This window comes from Oncorhynchus mykiss, unplaced genomic scaffold (assembly GCF_013265735.2).
Source record: "Oncorhynchus mykiss isolate Arlee unplaced genomic scaffold, USDA_OmykA_1.1 un_scaffold_232, whole genome shotgun sequence".
NCBI lineage: Eukaryota > Metazoa > Chordata > Actinopteri > Salmoniformes > Salmonidae > Oncorhynchus > Oncorhynchus mykiss.
In genome coordinates this window covers 272,501-293,214 of record NW_023493699.1, presented here as the reverse complement: position 1 = coordinate 293,214, position 20,714 = coordinate 272,501, and the positions used below count along the sequence as shown (strand labels likewise).

At 49.2% G+C, this 20,714-nt stretch overlaps 1 protein-coding gene across 3 annotated transcripts in view; it reads left to right on the top strand.

Moving 5' to 3' along the window:
* The window catches only part of LOC110532856 (HBS1-like protein), a 104,051-nt gene that overhangs the window by 61,290 nt on the left and 22,047 nt on the right, over window positions 1-20,714 (top strand). For all 3 annotated transcript variants that reach the window (XM_036973342.1, XM_036973344.1, XM_036973343.1), the window contains 5 exons: window positions 8,619-8,878; window positions 10,188-10,353; window positions 10,444-10,561; window positions 16,480-16,626; window positions 16,792-16,866. In XM_036973342.1, the coding sequence (XP_036829237.1) occupies window positions 8,619-8,878; window positions 10,188-10,353; window positions 10,444-10,561; window positions 16,480-16,626; window positions 16,792-16,866 (766 nt within the window). The remainder of the gene's footprint in view (window positions 1-8,618; window positions 8,879-10,187; window positions 10,354-10,443; window positions 10,562-16,479; window positions 16,627-16,791; window positions 16,867-20,714) is intronic.

The following is a 20,714-nucleotide window of genomic DNA, read 5'->3' as shown; positions in this document are numbered from 1 at the left end:
AGTTGGGGACGGGAACAGTTGGGGATGGGAACAGGAACAGTTGGGGAAGGGAACAGGAACAGTTGGGGACGGGAACAGTTGGGGACGGGAACAGGAACAGTTGGGGACGGGAACAGGAACAGTTGGGGAAGGGAACAGGAACAGTTGGGGAAGGGAACAGGAACAGTTGGGGAAGGGAACAGTTGGGGAAGGGAACAGGAACAGTTGGGGAAGGGAACAGGAACAATTGGGGACGGGAACAGGAACAGTTGAGGAAGGGAACAGGAACAGTTGGGGAAGGGAACAGGAACAGTTGGGGACGGGAACAGGAACAGTTGGGGAAGGAAACAGGAACAGTTGGGGAAGGGAACAGGAACAGTTGGGAAAGGGAACAGGAACTGTTGGGGAAGGGAACAGGAACAGTTGGGGACGGGAACAGTTGGGGACGGGAACAGGGACAGTTGGGGAAGGGAACAGGAACAGTTGGGGACGGGAACAGTTGGGGAAGGGAACAGGAACAGTTGGGGAAGGAAACAGGAACAGTTGGGGATGGGAACAGGAACAGTTGGGGATGTGAACAGTTGGGGAAGGGAACATGAACAGTTGGGGAAGGGAACAGGAACAGTTGGGGAAGGGAACAGGGACAGTTGGGAAAGGGAACAGGAACAGTTGGGGAAGGGAACAGGAACAGTTGGGGAAGGGAACAGGAACAGTTGGGGAAGGGAACAGGAACAGTTGGGGAAGGGAACAGGAACACTTGGGGAAGGGAACAGGAACAGTTGGGGACGGGAACAGTTGGGGAATGGAACAGGAACAGTTGGGGAAGAGAACAGGAACAGCTGGGGACGGGAACAGTTGGGGACCGGAACAGGAACAGTTGGGGAAGGGAACAGGAACAGTTGGGGAAGGGAACAGGAACAGTTGGGGAAGGGAACAGGAACAGTTGGGGAAGGGAACAGGAACAGTTGGGAAGGGAACAGAACAGTTGGGGAAGGGAACAGGAACAGTTGGGGAAGGGAATAGGAACAGTTGGGGAAGGGAACAGGAACAGTTGGGGAAGGGAACAAGAACAGTTGGGGAAGGGAACAGGAACAGTTGGGGAAGGGAACAGTTGGGGACGGGAACAGGGACAGTTGGGGAAGGGAACAGGAACAGTTGGGGAAGGAAACAGGGACAGTTGGGGAAGGGAACAGGGACAGTTGGGGAAGGGAACTGGAACAGTTGGGGACGGGAACAGGAACAGTTGGGGAAGGGAACAGGAACAGTTGGGGAAGGGAACAGGAACAGTTGGGGAAGGGAACAGGGACAGTTGGGGAAGGGAACAGGAACAGTTGGGGAAGGGAACAGGGACAGTTGGGGAAGGGAACAGGAACAGTTGGGGAAGGGAACAGGAACAGTTGGGGAAGGGAACAGGAACAGTTGGGGAAGGGAACAGGAACAGTTGGGGAAGGGAACAGGAACAGTTGGGGAAGGGAACAGGAACAGTTGGGGAAAGGAACAGTTGGGGAAGGGAACAGGAACAGTTGGGGAAGGGAACAGGGACAGTTGGGGAAGGGAACAGGGACAGTTGGGGAAGGGAACAGGAACAGTTGGGGAAGGGAACAGGGACAGTTGGGGAAGGGAACAGGGACAGTTGGGGAAGGGAACAGGGACAGTTGGGGAAGGGAACAGGGACAGTTGGGGAAGGGAACAGAGACAGTTGGGGAAGGGAACAGGAACAGTTGGGAAAGGGAACAGGAACAGTTGGGGAAGGGAACAGGAACAGTTGGGGACGGGAACAGGGACAGTTGGGGAAGGGAACAGGAACAGTTGGGGAAGTGAACAGGGACAGTTGGGGAAGGGAACAGGAACAGTTGGGGACGGGAACAGGGACAGTTGGGGAAGGGAACAGGAACAGTTGGGGAAGGGAACAGGGACAGTTGGGGAAGGGAACAGGGACAGTTGGGGAAGGGAACAGGGACAGTTGGGGATGTGAACAGGGACAGTTGGGAAAGGGAACAGGAACAGTTGGGGAAGGGAACAGGGACAGTTGGGGAAGGGAACAGGAACAGTTGGGGAAGGGAACAGGAACAGTTGGGGAAGGGAACAGGAACAGTTGGGGAAGGGAACAGGAACAGTTGGGGACGGGAACAGTTGGGGACGGGAACAGGAACAGTTGGGGAAGGAAACAGGAACAGTTGGGGAAGGGAACATGAACAGTTGGGAAAGGGAACAGGAACTGTTGGGGAAGGGAACAGGAACAGTTGGGGAAGGGAACAGTTGGGGACGGGAACAGGGACAGTTGGGGAAGGGAACAGGGACAGTTGGGGAAGGGAACAGGGACAGTTGGGGAAGGGAACTGGAACAGTTGGGGACGGGAACAGGGACAGTTGGGGAAGGGAACAGGGACAGTTGGGGAAGGGAACAGGAACAGTTGGGGAAGGGAACAGGGACAGTTGGGGAAGGGAACAGGAACAGTTGGGGACGGGAATAGTTGGGGAAGGGAACAGGAACAGTTGGGGAAGGAAACAGGAACAGTTTGGGATGGGAACAGGAACAGTTGGGGATGTGAACAGTTGGGGAAGGGAACATGAATAGTTGGGGAAGGGAACAGGGACAGTTGGGGAAGGGAACAGGGACAGTTGGGAAAGGGAACAGGAACAGTTGGGGAAGGGAACAGGAACAGTTGGGGAAGGGAACAGGAACAGTTGGGGAAGGGAACAGGAACAGTTGGGGACGGGAACAGGAACAGTTGGGGAAGGGAACAGGAACAGTTGGGGAAGGGAACAGGAACAGTTGGGGACGGGAACAGTTGGGGATGGGAACAGGAACAGTTGGGGAAGGGAACAGGAACAGTTGGGGACGGGAACAGTTGGGGACGGGAACAGGAACAGTTGGGGACGGGAACAGGAACAGTTGGGGAAGGGAACAGGAACAGTTGGGGAAGGGAACAGGAACAGTTGGGGAAGGGAACAGTTGGGGAAGGGAACAGGAACAGTTGGGGAAGGGAACAGGAACAATTGGGGACGGGAACAGGAACAGTTGAGGAAGGGAACAGGAACAGTTGGGGAAGGGAACAGGAACAGTTGGGAACTTAATATTTTCTTATCGCTTACTTGTTTCAAGTGTTTTGTTTTTTTGTTGATATTTTCTTAAAACTGCATCGTTAAGGGCTTCTAAGTAAGCATTTCACTGTAAGGTCAACACCTGTTGTATTCGGTGCATGTGACTAATTACATTGGATTTGAACTGGAACACTTAGGGACAGAAACGGCGACATCACATCATCTAGCTAGACCCAGGTCCTGTAGCAGACTGCTGCAGCCTCATCAATAAAGGGTTCATTCCAGAGAGGACATTAGGGGACAGAGACATTAGGGGACAGGGACCGTTGGGGACAGGGGCAGAGACATTAGGAGACAGGGGCAGAGACATTAGGGGACAGGGACAGTTGGTACAGGGTCAGTTTGAGACAGGAACAGAGACATTAGGGGACAGGAACAGGGACATTAGAAGACAGGGACATTTTGGGACAGGGAATGTAGGGGACAGGGTCAGTTTGAGACAGGAACAGAGACATTAGGGGACAGGGACATTTTGTGACAGGGATTTTAGGGGACAGGGTCAGTTTGAGACAGGAACAGAGACATTAGGAGACAGGGACATTTTGGGACAGGGTCAGTTTGAGACAGGAACAGAGACATTAGGGGACAGGGACATTTAGGGGGCAGGGTCAGTTTGAGACAGGAACAGGGACATTAGGGGACAGGGACAGACAACACACCCTGATCTCCTTCCTATGCCACTACTGTGCATCTAAAACCATTAAAACCTCTAAAAGTTTAAGCAGTTGGTGGGGGGGGGGGGTACCAAGATAACATAATTGTTTTAAGATCATTTAGCTCTTTGATTTGGAATTTTAGGACCCCTTTTGGTATCCCCCCCAAAAATAACAAAAATAATGATTTGATAAAATATTACATTTTGCCTTTACTACTATAGGCCTACTCATTCAAGGGTTTTTCTTTATTTTGACTATTTTCTACATTGTAAAATAGTATTGAAGACGTTAAACTATGAATGAACACATATGGAATCATGTAGTAACCAAAAAAGTATTCAACAAATAAAAATATATTCTATATTTGTGGTTCTTCAAATAGCCACCCTTTGCCTTGATTACAGCTTTCAACACTTGGCATTTGGCATTCTTGGCATTCTCTCAACCAACTTCATGAGTATGTCACCTGGAATGCATTTCAATTAACAGGTGTGCCTTCTTAAAAGTTAATTTGTGGAATTTCTTTCCATCTTTATGCATTTGAGCCAATCAGTTGTGTTTTGACAAGGTAGGTTTACAGAAGATTATGTCAAGACCAGGTCCATATTATTTCAAGAACAGCTCAAATAAGCAAAGAGTCAGTCAATCTGGAAAATCTCAATACATTTTAGTGTCTTCAAGTGCAGTCGCAAAAACCATCAAGCGCTATGATGAAACTGGCTCTCATCAGGACCACCACAGGAAAGGAAGACCCAGAGTTACCTCTGCTGCAGAGGATAAGTTCATTAGAGTTACCATCCTCAGAAATTGCATCCCAAATAAATGCTTCACAGAGTTCAAGTAACAGGCACATCTCAACATCAACTGTTCAGAGGAGACTGTGAATCAGGTCGAATTGCTGCAAAGAAACCACTACTAAAGGACACCAGTAAGAAGAAGAGACTTGCTTGGGCCAAGAAACACGAGCAATGGACATTAGACCGGGGGAAATTTGTCCTTTGGTCTGATGAGTCCAAATGTGAGTTTTTTGGTTCCAACCGCCCTGTCTTTGTGAGACGTGGTGAACGGATGATCTCTGCCTGTCTTTTTCCCACTGTAAAGCATGGAGGAGGAGGAGGATGTGTTATTATGTGGGGTGCTTTACTGGTGGCACTGTCAGTGATTTATTTAGAATTCAAGGCACACTTTTAACCAGCAAGGTTACCACAGCATTCTGCAGCAGTACACTCAATCAATCAATCAAATTTATTTTATATAGCCCTTCGTACATCAGCTGATATCTCAAAGTGCTGTACAGAAACCCAGCCTAAAACCCCAAACAGCAAGCAATGCAGGTGAAGAAGCACGGTGGCTAGGAAAAACTCCCTAGAAAGGCCAAAACCTAGGAAGAAACCTAGAGAGGAACCAGGCTATGTGGGGTGGCCAGTCCTCTTCTGGCTGTGCCGGGTCGAGATTATAACAAAACATGGTCAAGATGTTCAAATGTTCATAAATGACCAGCATGGTCGAATAATAATAAGGCAGAATAGTTGAAACTGGAGCAGCAGCACAGTCAGGTGGACTGGGGACAGCAAGGAGTCATCATGTCAGGTATTCCTGGGACACCATCCCATCTGGTTTGGGCTTAGTCCCACTATCATTTGTTTTTCAACAGGACAATGACCCCAAATACACCTTCAGCCTGTGGAAAGGCTATTTGACCAAGAAGGAGAGTGATGGAGTGCTGTATCAGATGACCTGGCCTCCACAATCACCCGACCTCAACCCAATTGAGATGGTTTGGGATGAGTTAGACCGCAGAGTGAAGGAAAAGCAGCCAACAAGTGCTCAGCATATGTGGGAACTCTTTCAAGACTGTTGGAAAAGCATTCCAGGTGAAGCTGGTTGAGAGAATGCCAAGCGTGTGCAAAGCTGTCATCAAGGCAAAGGGGGAAATATTTAACACTATTTTTTTCTTCGTCAAATGGTGAAGAATCTCATAAAATATAAAATATCCAGTTGAAGTCAGATGTTTACGTACACTTAGGTTGGAGTCAATAAAACTTGTTTTTCAACCACTCCACAAATTTCTTGTTAACAAGCTATAGTTTTGGCAAGTCGGTTAGGACATCAACTGTGTGCATGACAGAAGTAATTTTTCCAACAATTGTTTTCAGACAGATTATTTTACTGTATCACAATTCCAGTGTGTCAGAAGTGTACATACACTAAGTTGACTGTGACTTTAAACAGCTTGGAAAATTCCAGAAAATGATGTTATGGCGTTAGAAGCTTCTGATAGGCTAATTGACACCATTTGAGTCAATTGGAGGTGTACCTGTGGATTAGAGGTCGACCGATTAATCGGAATGGACGATTAATTAGGGCCAATTTAAATGTTTTATAACAATCGGAAATCGGTATTTTTGGGCGCAGATTTTTCAAATATTTTTTATACCTTTATTTCACTAGTTAAGAACACATTGTTATTTTCATGATGGTTGATATATAACATTTGGGGCAGAACTGAAAAAGCGTGTGCGAGCAAGGAGGCCTACAAACCTGACTCAGTTACACCAGCTCTGTCAGGAGGAATGGGCCAAAATTCACCCAACTTACTATGGGTATCTTTTGGAAGGCTACTCGAAACGTTTGACCCAAGTTAAACAATTTAAAGGCAATGCTACCAAATAGTAATTGAGTGTATGTGAACTTCTGACCTTCTGGGAATGTGATGAAAGAAATAAAAGCTGAAATAAATCATTCTCTCTACTATTATTCTGACATTTCACATTCTAAAAGTGGTGATTCTAACTGACCTAAAACAGGGAATTTGTCCTCTGATTTAAATGTCAAGAATTGTGGAAAAACGGAGTTTAAATGTATTTGGCTAAGGTGTATGTAAACTTCCAACTTTTTTGGTTACCACATGATTCCATAATATGTGTTACTTCATTGTTTGATGTCTTCACTATTATTCTACAATGTAGAAAATAGTAAAAATAAAGAAAAACCCTTGAATCAGTAGGTGTTCTAAAACGTTTGACTGGTCTGTATATATATAATTTTTTGGGGCACAAAACTACCTTCGTGTTTAATTTGTATTGGTTACATTCAGAGGAGTTCTGTGACACTTGTTGTCCTCTTCCCGGTCCCCTCTTCCCGGTCCCCTCTTCCCTGTCCCCTCTTCCTGGTCCCCTCGTCCTTGTCCCCTCTTCCCGGTCCGCTCTTCCCGGTCCCCTCTTCCCGGTCCCCTCTTCCCTGTCCCCTCTTCCTGGTCCCCTCTTCCCCGGTCCCGTCTTCCCGGTCCCCTCTTCCCGGTCCCCTCTTCCCGGTCCCCTCTTCCCGGTCCCCTCTTCCCTGTACCCTCTTCACTGTCCCCTCTCCCCTGTCCCCTCTTCTCTCTCTTCTTCCCTGTCTCTTCTTCCCTGTCTCCTCTCCCATGTCTCTTCTTCCCTGTCTCTTCTTCCCTGTCTCTTCTTCCCTGTCCCCTCTCCCCTGTCTCCTCTCCCCTGTCTCCTCTCCCCTGTCTCTTCTTCCCTGTCTCTTCCTCCCTGTCTCCTCTCTCCTGTCCCCTCTTCACTGTCCCCTCTCCCCTGTCTCCTCTCCATTGTCCCCTCTCCATTGTCTCCTCTCCATTGTCTCCTCTCCACTGTCCCCTCTCCCCTGTCCCCTCTCCCCTGTCCCCTCTTCCCGGCCCCCTCTTCCCTGTCTCCTGTCCCCTCTCCCCTGTCCCCTCTCCCCTGTCTCCTCTCCCCGGTCCCCTCTTCCCGGCCCCCTCTTCCCTGTCTCCTGTCCCCTCTCCACTGTCCCCTCTTCCCGGCCCCCTCTTCCCGGCCCCCTCTTCCCTGTCTCCTGTCCCCTCTCCCCTGTCCCCTCTCCCCTGTCCCCTCTTCCCTGCCCCCTCTTCCCTGTCCTCTCTTCCCGGTCCCCTCTCCCCTGTCCCCTCTTCCTGGTCCCCTCTTCCCGGTCCGCTCTTCCCGGTCCGCTCTTCCCGGTCCGCTCTTCCCGGTCCGCTCTTCCCGGTCCGCTCTTCCCGGTCCGCTCTTCCCGGTCCCCTCTTCCCTGTCCCCACTTCCCGGTCCCCTCTTCCCGGTCCCCTCTTCCCTGTCCCCTCTTCCCTGTACCCTCTTCTCTCTCTTCTTCCCTGTCTCTTCTTCCCTGTCTCCTCTCCCCTGTCTCTTCTTCCCTGTCTCTTCTTACCTGTCTCTTCTTCCCTGTCCCCTCTCCCCTGTCCCCTCTTCTCTCTCTTCTTCCCTGTCTCTTCTTCCCTGTCTCCTCTCCCCTGTCTCTTCTTCCCTGTCTCTTCTTCCCTGTCTCTTCTTCCCTGTCTCCTCTCCCCTGTCCCCTCTTCCCGGTCCCCTCTTCCCGGTCCCCTCTTCCCTGTCTCCTGTCCCCTCTCCCCTGTCACCTCTCCCCTGTCTCCTCTCCATTGTCCCCTCTCCATTGTCTCCTCTCCATTGTCTCCTCTCCACTGTCCCCTCTCCCCTGTCCCCTCTTCCCGGTCCCCTCTTCCCGGCCCCCTCTTCCCTGTCTCCTGTCCCCTCTCCCCTGTCTCCTCTCCCCTGTCTCCTCTCCCCTGTCTCCTCTCCCCTGTCTCCTCTCCCCTGTCTCCTCTCCCCGGTCCCCTCTTCCCGGCCCCCTCTTCCCTGTCTCCTGTCCCCTCTCCCCTGTCTCCTCTCCCCTGTCCCCTGTCTCCTCTCCCCTGTCTCCTCTCCCCTGTCTCCTCTCCCCTGTCCCCTCTCCCCTGTCCCCTCTCCACTGTCCCCTCTTCACTGTCCTATCAAAACAAACTAACTTGATTGTAGCATGTCTTACCAGGGTTATACTGAAGATTTCCTTAAGAAGAAGAAGAAGTTAAATATATTATTCTTGTCTTCTTGTTGTCCTGTCCATCCAGTACAGAGGAGAACGGGGTTGTCCCCAGCCCCTCCGTCCATCGTGGGGGTAGCCCTGATGACATCATGACCATGAAAACCAGCCCTGAAACCCCCTCCAAGCGTCCGGAGACACCCTCTAAAGGGTTCGGGGGGGCAGAGGAGCCCCCTTCCGTCCCCACCCCAGGACGTACCCCGGGGAAGGCCAAGCAACAGCTGAACGTCAGGGCAGAGCTGGAGAAGAGACAAGGGGGCAAGTCTCTACTCAACCTGGTGGTTATAGGTACATAAACACACGTGTCTCCTGGAACGCCACATTCCTCTCACACACTCATGCATGGACTGAATAACATAAACTACGCTGTCGGCGTGGTTACAGAGGCTACACTGTCGGCGTGGTTAGAGACTGCACTGTCGGCGTGGTTACAGAGGCTACACTGTCGGCGTGGTTACAGAGGCTACGCTGTCGGCGTGGTTACAGAGGCTACACTGTCGGCGTGGTTACAGAGGCTACACTGTCGGCGTGGTTACAGAGGCTACACTGTCGGCGTGGTTACAGAGGCTACACTGTCGGCGTGGTTACAGAGGCTGCACTGTCGGCCTGGTTACAGAGGCTACGCTGTCGGCATGGTTACAGAGGCTACACTGTCGGCGTGGTTACAGAGGCTACACTGTCGGCGTGGTTACAGAGGCTACACTGTCGGCGTGGTTACAGAGGCTACGCTGTCGGCGTGGTTACAGAGGCTGCACTGTCGGCGTGGTTACAGAGGCTGCACTGTCGGCGTGGTTACAGAGGCTGCACTGTCGGCGTGGTTACAGAGGCTGCACTGTCGGCGTGGTTACAGAGGCTACACTGTCGGCGTGGTTACAGAGGCTGCACTGTCGGCGTGGTTACAGAGGCTGCACTGTCGGCGTGGTTACAGAGGCTGCACTGTCGGCGTGGTTACAGAGGCTGCACTGTCGGCGTGGTTACAGAGGCTGCACTGTCGGCGTGGTTACAGAGGCTGCACTGTCGGCGTGGTTACAGAGGCTGCACTGTCGGCGTGGTTACAGAGGCTGCACTGTCGGCGTGGTTACAGAGGCTGCACTGTCGGCCTGGTTACAGAGGCTGCACTGTCGGCGTGGTTACAGAGGCTGCACTGTCGGCGTGGTTACAGAGGCTGCACTGTCGGCGTGGTTACAGAGGCTGCACTGTCGGCGTGGTTACAGAGGCTGCACTGTCGGCCTGGTTACAGAGGCTGCACTGTCGGCCTGGTTACAGAGGCTGCACTGTCGGCGTGGTTACAGAGGCTGCACTGTCGGCGTGGTTACAGCGGCTACACTGTCGGCGTGGTCACAGAGGCCGTACTCTGAGCGGTCACAGAGGCCGTACTCTGAGCGGTCACAGAGGCCGTACTCTGAGCGGTCACAGAGGCCGTACTCTGAGCGGTCACAGAGGCCGTACTCTGAGCGGTCACAGAGGCCGTACTCTGAGCGGTCACAGAGGCCGTACTCTGAGCGGTCACAGAGGCCGTACTCTGAGCGGTCACAGAGATCGATCGGAACATGTTCAGTACGATTCCTGTTTTCTCTTCACCCCCCCTCCTCTCCAGGTCATGTGGATGCTGGGAAGAGCACTCTGATGGGTCACCTGCTGTACCTGTTGGGAAACGTCAATAAACGCACCATGCACAAGTACGAACAGGAGTCCAAAAAGGCTGGCAAGGCCTCGTTCGCCTACGCATGGGTCCTGGATGAGACCGGGGAGGAGAGGAACAGGTACAGACAGACGGTTCCACACACATACCTACCTACTCTGCAAAACACCCACTGAATCCGTGTGTGTGTGTGTGTGTGTGTGTTTTCCAGGGGTGTAACCATGGACGTGGGGATGACTAAGTTTGAGACGGCCTCTAAGGTGGTGACTCTGATGGACGCTCCTGGACACAAAGACTTCATCCCTAACATGATCACTGGAGCGGCCCAGGTACGTCCAGACCTCATCCCTAACATGATCACTGGAGCGGCCCAGGTACGTCCAGACCTCATCCCCAAAACAGTCACTGGAGAAGCCCAGGTACGCCCAGACTTCATCCCTAACATGATCACTGGAGAAGCCCAGGTATGTCCAGACCTCATCCCTAACATGATCACTGGAGCGGCCCAGGTACGTCCAGACCTCATCCCCAAAACAGTCACTGGAGAGGCCCAGGTACGTCCAGACCTCATCCCCAAAACAGTCACTGGAGAGGCCCAGGTACGTCCAGACCTCATCCCTAACATGATCACTGGAGCGGCCCAGGTACGTCCAGACCTCATCCCTAACATGATCACTGGAGAGGCCCAGGTACGTCCAGACCTCATCCCTAACATGATCACTGGAGAGGCCCAGGTACGTCCAGACCTCATCCCTAACATGATCACTGGAGAGGCCCAGGTACGCCCAGACTTCATCCCTAACATGATCACTGGAGAGGCCCAGGTACGCCCAGACTTCATCCCTAACATGATCACTGGAGAGGCCCAGGTACGTCCAGACTTCATCCCTAACATGATCACTGGAGAGGCCCAGGTACGCCCAGACTTCATCCCTAACATGATCACTGGAGAGGCCCAGGTACGTCCAGACTTCATCCCTAACATGATCACTGGAGAGGCCCAAGTACGTCCAGACCTCATCCCTAACATGATCACTGGAGAGGCCCAGGTACGTCCAGACCTCATCCCTAACATGATCACTGGAGAGGCCCAGGTACGTCCAGACTTCATCCCTAACATGATCACTGGAGAGGCCCAGGTACGTCCAGACCTCATCCCTAACATGATCACTGGAGAAGCCCAGGTACGTCCAGACCTCATCCCTAACATGGTCACTGGAGAGTCCCAGGTACGTCCAGACCTCATCCCTAACATGATCACTGGAGAAGCCCAGGTACGTCCAGACCTCATCCCTAACATGATCACTGGAGAGGCCCAGGTACGTCCAGACTTCATCCCTAACATGGTCACTGGAGAGGCCCAGGTACGTCCAGACCTCATCCCTAACATGATCACTGGAGAGGCCCAGATACGTCCAGACTTCATCCCTAACATGATCACTGGAGAGGCCCAGGTACGTCCAGACTTCATCCCTAACATGGTCACTGGAGAGGCCCAGGTACGTCCAGACCTCATCCCTAACATGATCACTGGAGAAGCCCAGGTACGTCCAGACCTCATCCCTAACATGCGTTGACTCATCAGAAATATTGCCACCCTTGACAGGATTCACTATTTCTCGTAAAATAAGTTTCAATCAAAAACTTGTATTTGTTTATTTTACAACTGGTACTACTGGTACTACTGGTACTACTGGTGCTACCGGTGCTACTGGTACTACTGGTACTACTGGTGGGAAGTTACAGGTGCTACTGGTACTATTGGTGGTACTGGTACTACTGGTGCTACTGGTACTACTGGTGCTACTGGTGCTACTGGTACTACTGGTACTACTGGTGCTATTGGTACTACTGGTACTACTGGTACTACTGGTGCTACTGGTGCTACTGGTGCTACTGGTACTACTGGTACTATTGGTACTACTGGTGCTACTGGTACTACTGGTACTACTGGTGCTACTGATACTACTGGTACTACTGGTACTATTGGTACTACTGGTGCTACTGGTACTACTGGTGCTACTGGTGCTACTGGTACTACTGGTGCTACTGGTACTACTGGTGCTACTGGTGCTACTGGTGGGAAGTTAAAGGTGCTACTGGTACTACTGGTGGTACTGGTGCTACTGGTACTACTGGTGCTACTGGTACTACTGGTGCTATTGGTACTACTGGTGCTACTGGTACTACTGGTACTACTGGTACTACTGGTGCTACTGGTACTACTGGTACTACTGGTGCTACTGGTACTACTGGTGCTACTGGTACTACCGGTACTACTGGTACTACTGGTACTACTGGTGCTACTGGTACTACTGGTGGGAAGTTACAGGTGCTACTGGTACTACTGGTACTGCTGGTGCTACTGGTACTACTGGTGCTATTGGTACTACTGGTGCTACTGGTACTACCGGTACTACTGGTACTACTGGTGCTACTGGTACTACTGGTGGGAAGTTACAGGTGCTACTTGTACTACTGGTACTACTGGTGCTACTGGTATTACTGGTGCTACTGGTACTACTGGTGCTATTGGTACTACTGGTGCTACTGGTACTACCGGTACTACTGGTACTACTGGTGCTACTGGTACTACTGGTGGGAAGTTACAGGTGCTACTGGTACTACTAGTACTACTGGTGCTACTGGTACTACTGGTACTACTGGTACTACTGGTGCTACTGGTACTATTGGTGCTACTGGTACTACTGGTGCTACTGGTGGGAAGTTACAGGTGCTACTGGTACTACTGGTGGTACTGGTACTACTGGTGCTACTGGTGCTACTGGTACTACTGGTGCTACTGGTACTACTGGTGGGAAGCTACTGGTACTACTGGTGCTACTGGTGCTACTGGTACTACTGGTGCTACTGGTGCTACCGGTGCTACTGGTGCTACTGGTACTACTGGTGCTACTGGTACTACTGGTACTACTGGTGGGAAGTTACTGGTGCTACTGGTGCTACTGGTACTACTGGTACTACTGGTGCTACTGGTACTACTGGTGCTACTGGTGCTACCGGTGCTACTGGTACTACTGGTACTACTGGTGGGAAGTTACAGGTGCTACTGGTACTATTGGTGCTACTGGTGCTACTGGTGCTACTGGTGCTACTGGTACTACTGGTACTACTGGTGGGAAGTTACAGGTGCTACTGGTACTATTGGTGCTACTGGTGCTACTGGTGCTACCGGTACTACCGGTGCTACTGGTACTACTGGTGCTACTGGTGCTACTGGTACTACTGGTGCTACTGGTACTACTGGTGCTACTGGTGGGAAGTTACAGGTGCTACTGGTACTACTGGTGGTACTGGTACTACTGGTGCTACTGGTGCTACTGGTGCTACTGGTACTACTGGTGCTACTGGTACTACTGGTGCTACTGGTGCTACCGGTACTACTGGTACTACTGGTGCTACTGGTACTACTGGTGGGAAGTTACAGGTGCTACTGGTACTACTGGTGCTACTGGTGCTACTGGTACTACTGGTGCTACTGGTGCTACCGGTACTACTGGTGCTACTGGTGCTACCGGTGCTACTGGTACTACTGGTGCTACTGGTGCTACTGGTACTACTGGTACTACTGGTGGGAAGTTACAGGTGCTACTGGTACTATTGGTGCTACTGGTGCTACTGGTACTACTGGTACTACTGGTGCTACTGGTACTACTGGTGCTACCGGTACTACCGGTGCTACTGGTACTACTGGTGCTACTGGTACTACTGGTGCTACCGGTACTACTGGTGCTAATGGTGCTACTGGTGCTACTGGTACTACTGGTGCTACTGGTACTACTGGTACTACTGGTGGGAAGTTACAGGTGCTACTGGTGCTACTGGTGCTACTGGTGCTACTGGTAATACTGGTGCTACCGGTACTACTGGTATTACTGGTGCTAATGGTGCTACTGGTATTACTGGTACTACTGGTGCTACTGGTGCTACCGGTACTACTGTTGCTACTGGTATCACTGGTGCTACTGGTACTACTGGTGCTACCGGTGCTACTGGTACTACTGGTACTACTGGTAAAGTTTGTGGCAAAGTTTGATTTGATTTGAAGTTAGGTAAATCTTTGAAATTGTTGCATGTTGCGTTTGTTCAGTATAAATGGAAAGACACAGCTTATACAGAATGTCCTCATTATGGCCTGTAATACAGATCAGAATGTCCTCATTATGGCCTGTAATACAGATCAGAATGTCCTCATTAGGGTCTTTAATGCAGATCAGAATGTCCTCATTATGGCCTGTAATACAGATCAGAATGTCCTCTTTATGGCCTGTAATACAGATCAGAATGTCCTCATTAGGGTCTTTAATACAGATCAGAATGTCCTCATTATGGCCTGTAATGCAGATCAGAATGTCCTCATTATGGCCTGTAATACAGATCAGAATGTCCTCATTAGGATCTGCAATACAGATCAGAATGTCCTCATTATGGCCTGTAATACAGATCAGAATGTCCTCATTAGGGTCTTTAATACAGATCAGAATGTCCTCATTAGGGTCTTTAATACAGATCAGAATGTCCTCATTAGGGTCTTTAATACAGATCAGAATGTCCTCATTATGGCCTGTAATACAGATCAGAATGTCCTCATTAGGGTCTTTAATGCAGATCAGAATGTCCTCATTATGGCCTGTAATACAGATCAGAATGTCCTCATTATGGCCTGTAATATAGATCAGAATGTCCTCATTATGGCCTGTAATACAGATCAGAATGTCCTCATTAGGGTCTTTAATACAGATCAGAATGTCCTCATTATGGCCTGTAATACAGATCAGAATGTCCTCATTATGGCCTGTAATACAGATCAGAATGTCCTCATTAGGGTCTTTAATACAGATCAGAATGTCCTCATTATGGCCTGTAATACAGATCAGAATGTCCTCATTATGGCCTGTAATACAGATCAGAATGTCCTCATTATGGCCTGTAATACAGATCAGAATGTCCTCATTATGGCCTGTAATACAGATCAGAATGTCCTCTTTATGGCCTGTAATACAGATCAGAATGTCCTCATTATGGCCTGTAATACAGATCAGAATGTCCTCATTATGGCCTGTAATACAGATCAGAATGTCCTCATTATGGCCTGTAATGCAGATCAGAATGTCCTCATTATGGCCTGTAATACAGATCAGAATGTCCTCATTAGGGTCTTTAATGCAGATCAGAATGTCCTCATTATGGCCTGTAATACAGATCAGAATGTCCTCTTTATGGCCTGTAATACAGATCAGAATGTCCTCATTAGGGTCTTTAATACAGATCAGAATGTCCTCATTATGGCCTGTAATACAGATCAGAATGTCCTCATTATGGCCTGTAATACAGATCAGAATGTCCTCTTTATGGCCTGTAATACAGATCAGAATGTCCTCATTATGGCCTGTAATACAGATCAGAATGTCCTCATTATGGCCTGTAATACAGATCAGAATGTCCTCATGATGGCCTGTAATACTGATCAGAATGTCCTCATTATGGCCTGTAATACAGATCAGAATGTCCTCATTAGGGTCTTTAATACAGATCAGAATGTTCTCATTATGGCCTGTAATATAGATCAGAATGTCCTCATTATGGCCTGTAATACAGATCAGAATGTCCTCATTATGGCCTGTAATACAGATCAGAATGTCCTCATTAGGGTCTTTAATTCCGATCAGAATGTCCTCATTAGGGTCTTTAATTCCGATCAGAATGTCCTCATTAGGGTCTTTAATACAGATCAGAATGTCCTCATTAGGGTCTTTAATGCAGATCAGAATGTCCTCATTATGGCCTGTAATACAGATCAGAATGTCCTCATTATGGCCTGTAATACAGATCAGAATGTCCTCATTATGGCCTGTAATACAGATCAGAATGTCCTCATTATGGCCTGTAATACAGATCAGAATGTCCTCATTATGGCCTGTAATACAGATCAGAATGTCCTCATTAGGGTCTTTAATACAGATCAGAATGTCCTCATTAGGATCTGTAATACAGATCAGAATGTCCTCATTATGGCCTGTAATACAGATCAGAATGTCCTCATTAGGGTCTGTAATACAGATCAGAATGTCCTCATTATGGCCTGTAATACAGATCAGAATGTCCTCATGATGGCCTGTAATACAGATCAGAATGTCCTCATTATGGCCTGTAATACAGATCAGAATGTCCTCATGATGGCCTGTAATTCAACAGATGTTTTTATAACCTGTGTGTCTCCTCACAGGCGGACGTGGCGGTGTTAGTGGTAGATGCCAGCAGAGGTGAGTTTGAGGCAGGGTTCGAGGCAGGTGGTCAGACGCGAGAGCACGGCCTTCTGGTCCGTTCGTTGGGCGTCACGCAGCTCGCTGTTGCCGTCAACAAGATGGACCAGGTGAGAACAACGTTACCACTACTACTAGGTGTAGCCACGGCAATGCCCGTTACTCTGACAACGGTGTAATTTATGGTACAATCGTATTGTAACAGATATGGCAATGTTTAAAAAGGAAGTGTGTGTGTGTGTGTGTGGTGTGTGTGTGGTGTGTGTGTGTAACAGGTAAACTGGCAACAGGAGCGATTCAAAGAGATCATCTCCAAACTTGGACATTTCCTGAAACAGGCTGGATTTAAGGTGGGTGGCTAGGGTTAGGACCTTTGACCTGGAGCTAGGGTTAGAACCTTTGACCTGGAGCTAGGGTTAAGACCTTTGACCTGGAGCTAGGGTTAGGGCCTTTGACCTGGAGCAAGGGTTAGGACCTTTGACCTGGAGCTAGGGTTAGGGCCTTTGACCTGGAGCTAGGGTTAGGGCCTTTGACCTGGAGCAAGGGTTAGGACCTTTGACCTGGAGCAAGGGTTAGGACCTTTGACCTGGAGTTAGGGTTAGGGCCTTTGACCTGGAGCTAGGGTTAGGACCTTTGACCTGGAGCTAGGGTTAGGACCTGGAGCTAGGGTTAGGGCCTTTGACCTGGAGCTAGGGTTAGGCTAGGGTTAGGACCTTTGACCTGGAGCTAGGGTTAGGGCCTTTGACATGGAGCTAGGGATAGGGCCTTTGACCTGGAGCTAGGGTTAGGACCTTTGACCTGGAGCTAGGGATAGGGCCTTTGATCTGGAGCTAGGGTTAGGGCCTTTGACCTGGAGCTAGGGTTAGGACCTTTGACCTGGAGCTAGGACCTTCGACCTTTGACCTGGAGCTAGGGTTAGGACCTTTGACCTGGAGCTAGGGTTAGGACCTTTGACCTGGAGCTAGGGTTAGGTCCTTTGACCTGGAGCTAGGGTTAGGACCTTTGACCTGGAGCTGGGGTTAGGACCTGGAGCTGGGCTTAGGACCTTTGACCTGGAGCTAGGTTAGGACCTTCGACCTAAGACCTGGAGCTAGGGTTAGGGCCTTCGACCTAAGACCTGGAGCTAGGGTTAGTGGACACTGAATAAAGACAATCAAGCTAACCTAAACTACAGTTTCATTGTGTTTCTAATAGTGTTATATTTCTAATGCGTTTATAGCAGTGTTTTAAGTGTTTAAAGAGATCCTATATCTAATTTATAGCCTTATTCTATGGTTGTGCTCTTTCCCAGGACTCTGTTCTACGTTAGTTATTGCAGTGTTATGTTATAAGTGTGTTGTCTGTCCCGACCCGTAGGCTGTCAGGAGAGAACCTGACCACTTAGACTTCTATAACAGTGTTATGCAGTGGACAGATTAGGAGAGGATGTTGAGTTCAAATCAGATTTTATTTGTCACATGTGCCGAATACAACACCTTACAGTGAAATGCTTACTTACAAGCTCTGAACCAACAATTCAGTTTTAAGTCAAATTCCTAAAGAAATAAAAGTAACAAGTAATAAAATAACAATATACAGAGTCAATGTGCGGAGGCACCAGTTAGTGGAGGTAATTGAGGTAATATCTACATGTTGGTAGAGTTATTAAAGTGACTATTCATAGATAATAAACAGAGAACTTCAGCGGTGTGGAAGGGGGGGGGGGGGGGGGGGGGGGCAATGCAAATAGTCTGAGTAGCTATTTGAATATGTGTTCAGGAGTCTGGTGGCTTGTGGGTAGAAGCTGTTTAGAAGCCTCTTGGACCTAGACTTGACGCTCCGGTACCGCTTGCCGTGCGGTAGCAGAGAGAAGAGTCTATGACTAGGGTGACTGGAGTCTATGACAATATTTAGGGCCTTCCTCTGACACCGCCTGGTATAGAGGTCCTGGATGGCAGGAAGCTTGGCCCCAGTGATGCACTGGGCCGTACGCACTACCTTCTGTAGTTTATTGCGGTCGGAGGCCGAGCAGTGGCCATACCAGGCTGTGATGCAACCAGTCAGGATGCTCTCGATGGTGCAGCTGTAAAACATTTTGAGGATCTGAGGACCCATGACAAATCTTTTCAGTCTCATGAGGGGGAATAGGCGTTGTCGTGCCCTCTTCACGACTGTCTTGGTATGTATGTTGGTGATGTGGACATCAAGGAGCTTTGAAGCCCTCAACCTTTTCCACTACAGCGCCATCGATGAGAATGGGGGCGTGTATTCAGTCTTCCTTTTCCTGTTGTCCACAATAATCTCCGTTGTCTTGATCACGTTGAGGAATAGGTTGTTGTCCTGGCATCACCCTGCCACGTCTCTGACCTCCTCCCTATAGGCTGTCTCGTCGTTGTCGGTGATCAGGCCTACCACTGTTGTGTCATCGGCAAACTTAATGATGGTGTTGGAGTCGTGCCTGGCCATGCAGTCGTGAGTGAACAGGGAGTACAGGAGGGGACTAAGTACACACCCCTGAGGGCCCCCAGTGTTAAGGATCAGCTTGGCAGATGTGTTGCTACCTACACTCACCACCTGTTGCGGCCCGTCAGGAAGTCCAGAGGGAGGTGTTTAATCCCAGGGTCCTTAGCTTAGTGATGAGCTTGGAGGGCACTATGGTGTTGAACGCTGAGCTGTAGTCAATGAATAGCATTCTCACATAGGTGTTCCTTTTGTCCATGTGGGAAAGGGCAGTGTGGAGTGCAATAGAGATTGCATCATCTGTGGATCTGTTGGTGCGGTAAGCGATTTGGAGTGGGTCTAGGGTTTCTGGGATCATGGTTTTAATGTGAGCCATTACCTGCCTTTCAAAGGACCTCATGGCTACCGATGTGAGTACTACGGGGCGGTAATCATTTAGGCAGGTTACCTTCGCTTCCTTGGGCACAGGGACTATGGTGGTCTGCTTGAAACATGTAGGTATTACAGACTCTGTCAGGGAGAGGTTGAAAATCTCAGTGAAGACACTTACCATTTGATCCATGCATGCTTTGAGTACACGTCCTGGTAATCCATCTGGCCCCTTGGCTTTGTGAATGTTGACCTGTTTAAAGGTCTTGCTCACATTGGCTACCGAGAGCATTACCACACGGTCATCCAGAACAACTGAGGCTCTCGTGCATGGACTGCTGGGTTTCCCTTTGTCGTCCATAATAGTTTTCAAGCCCTGCCACATCCAACGAGCGGTCAGAGCCGGTGTACTAGGATTCAATCTTAATCCTGTATTGATGCTTTGCTTGTTTGATGGATCGTCTGAGAGCATAGCGGGATTTCTTATAGGCATCTGGATTAGTGTCCCGCTCATTGAAAACGGCAGCTCTAGCCTTTAGCTCGATGCGGATCTCAGGATATAAACTTTACTTGGAAAAACCTGAAATAATGGCAATAGGAAAAATAATAAAATACTAACTCATGATCTACATCCTTTCAGTGGACCATCAAATTTATAAAATAATGAGGGTGTTTAATAATTGACAAGAAACAACAAATATTATTATTATTATTATTAATGTTATCACGATAACGTTATCCAGTTACTCAACGATATGAGATCTAATTCAATGGGAAAACTCAGAACCTAAACAAATCCTCCATATCAACAGGCATATATCAAATCCATCCTATCTTGACAAGATCACAGAGACACACTGACTGGCACACAGACATTGTGGAGCCAAGAGATCCACGCTTGACCTCTCCCCTCTCTCCGGCCCAAGCAACTTAGTCTTGACATAGAACAGATACTGCAACCCCGCCACAGTATTATACAAAAATAACATTCTGATGAGAAGTAACTTACAAACATATGATGAATATAAAACATCTTACCCATGTTACCAACCAATTCTGATTATTCCACAACAGTCTGGGGGTGGTTTTGACCTTCCTGAGTCTGGGGGTGGTTTTGACCTTCCTGAGTATATCCTGCATACGTATATACTGTACTCTATATCATCGACTGTATCCTTATGTAATACATGTATCACTAGCCACTTTAAACTATGCCACTTTGTTTACATACTCATCTCATTTGTACATACTGTACTCGATACCATCTACTGTATCTTGCCTATGCTGCTCTGTACCATCACTCATTCATATATCCTTATGTACATATTCTTTATCCCCTTACACTGTGTACAAGACAGTAGTTTTGGAATTGTTAGTTAGATTACTTGTT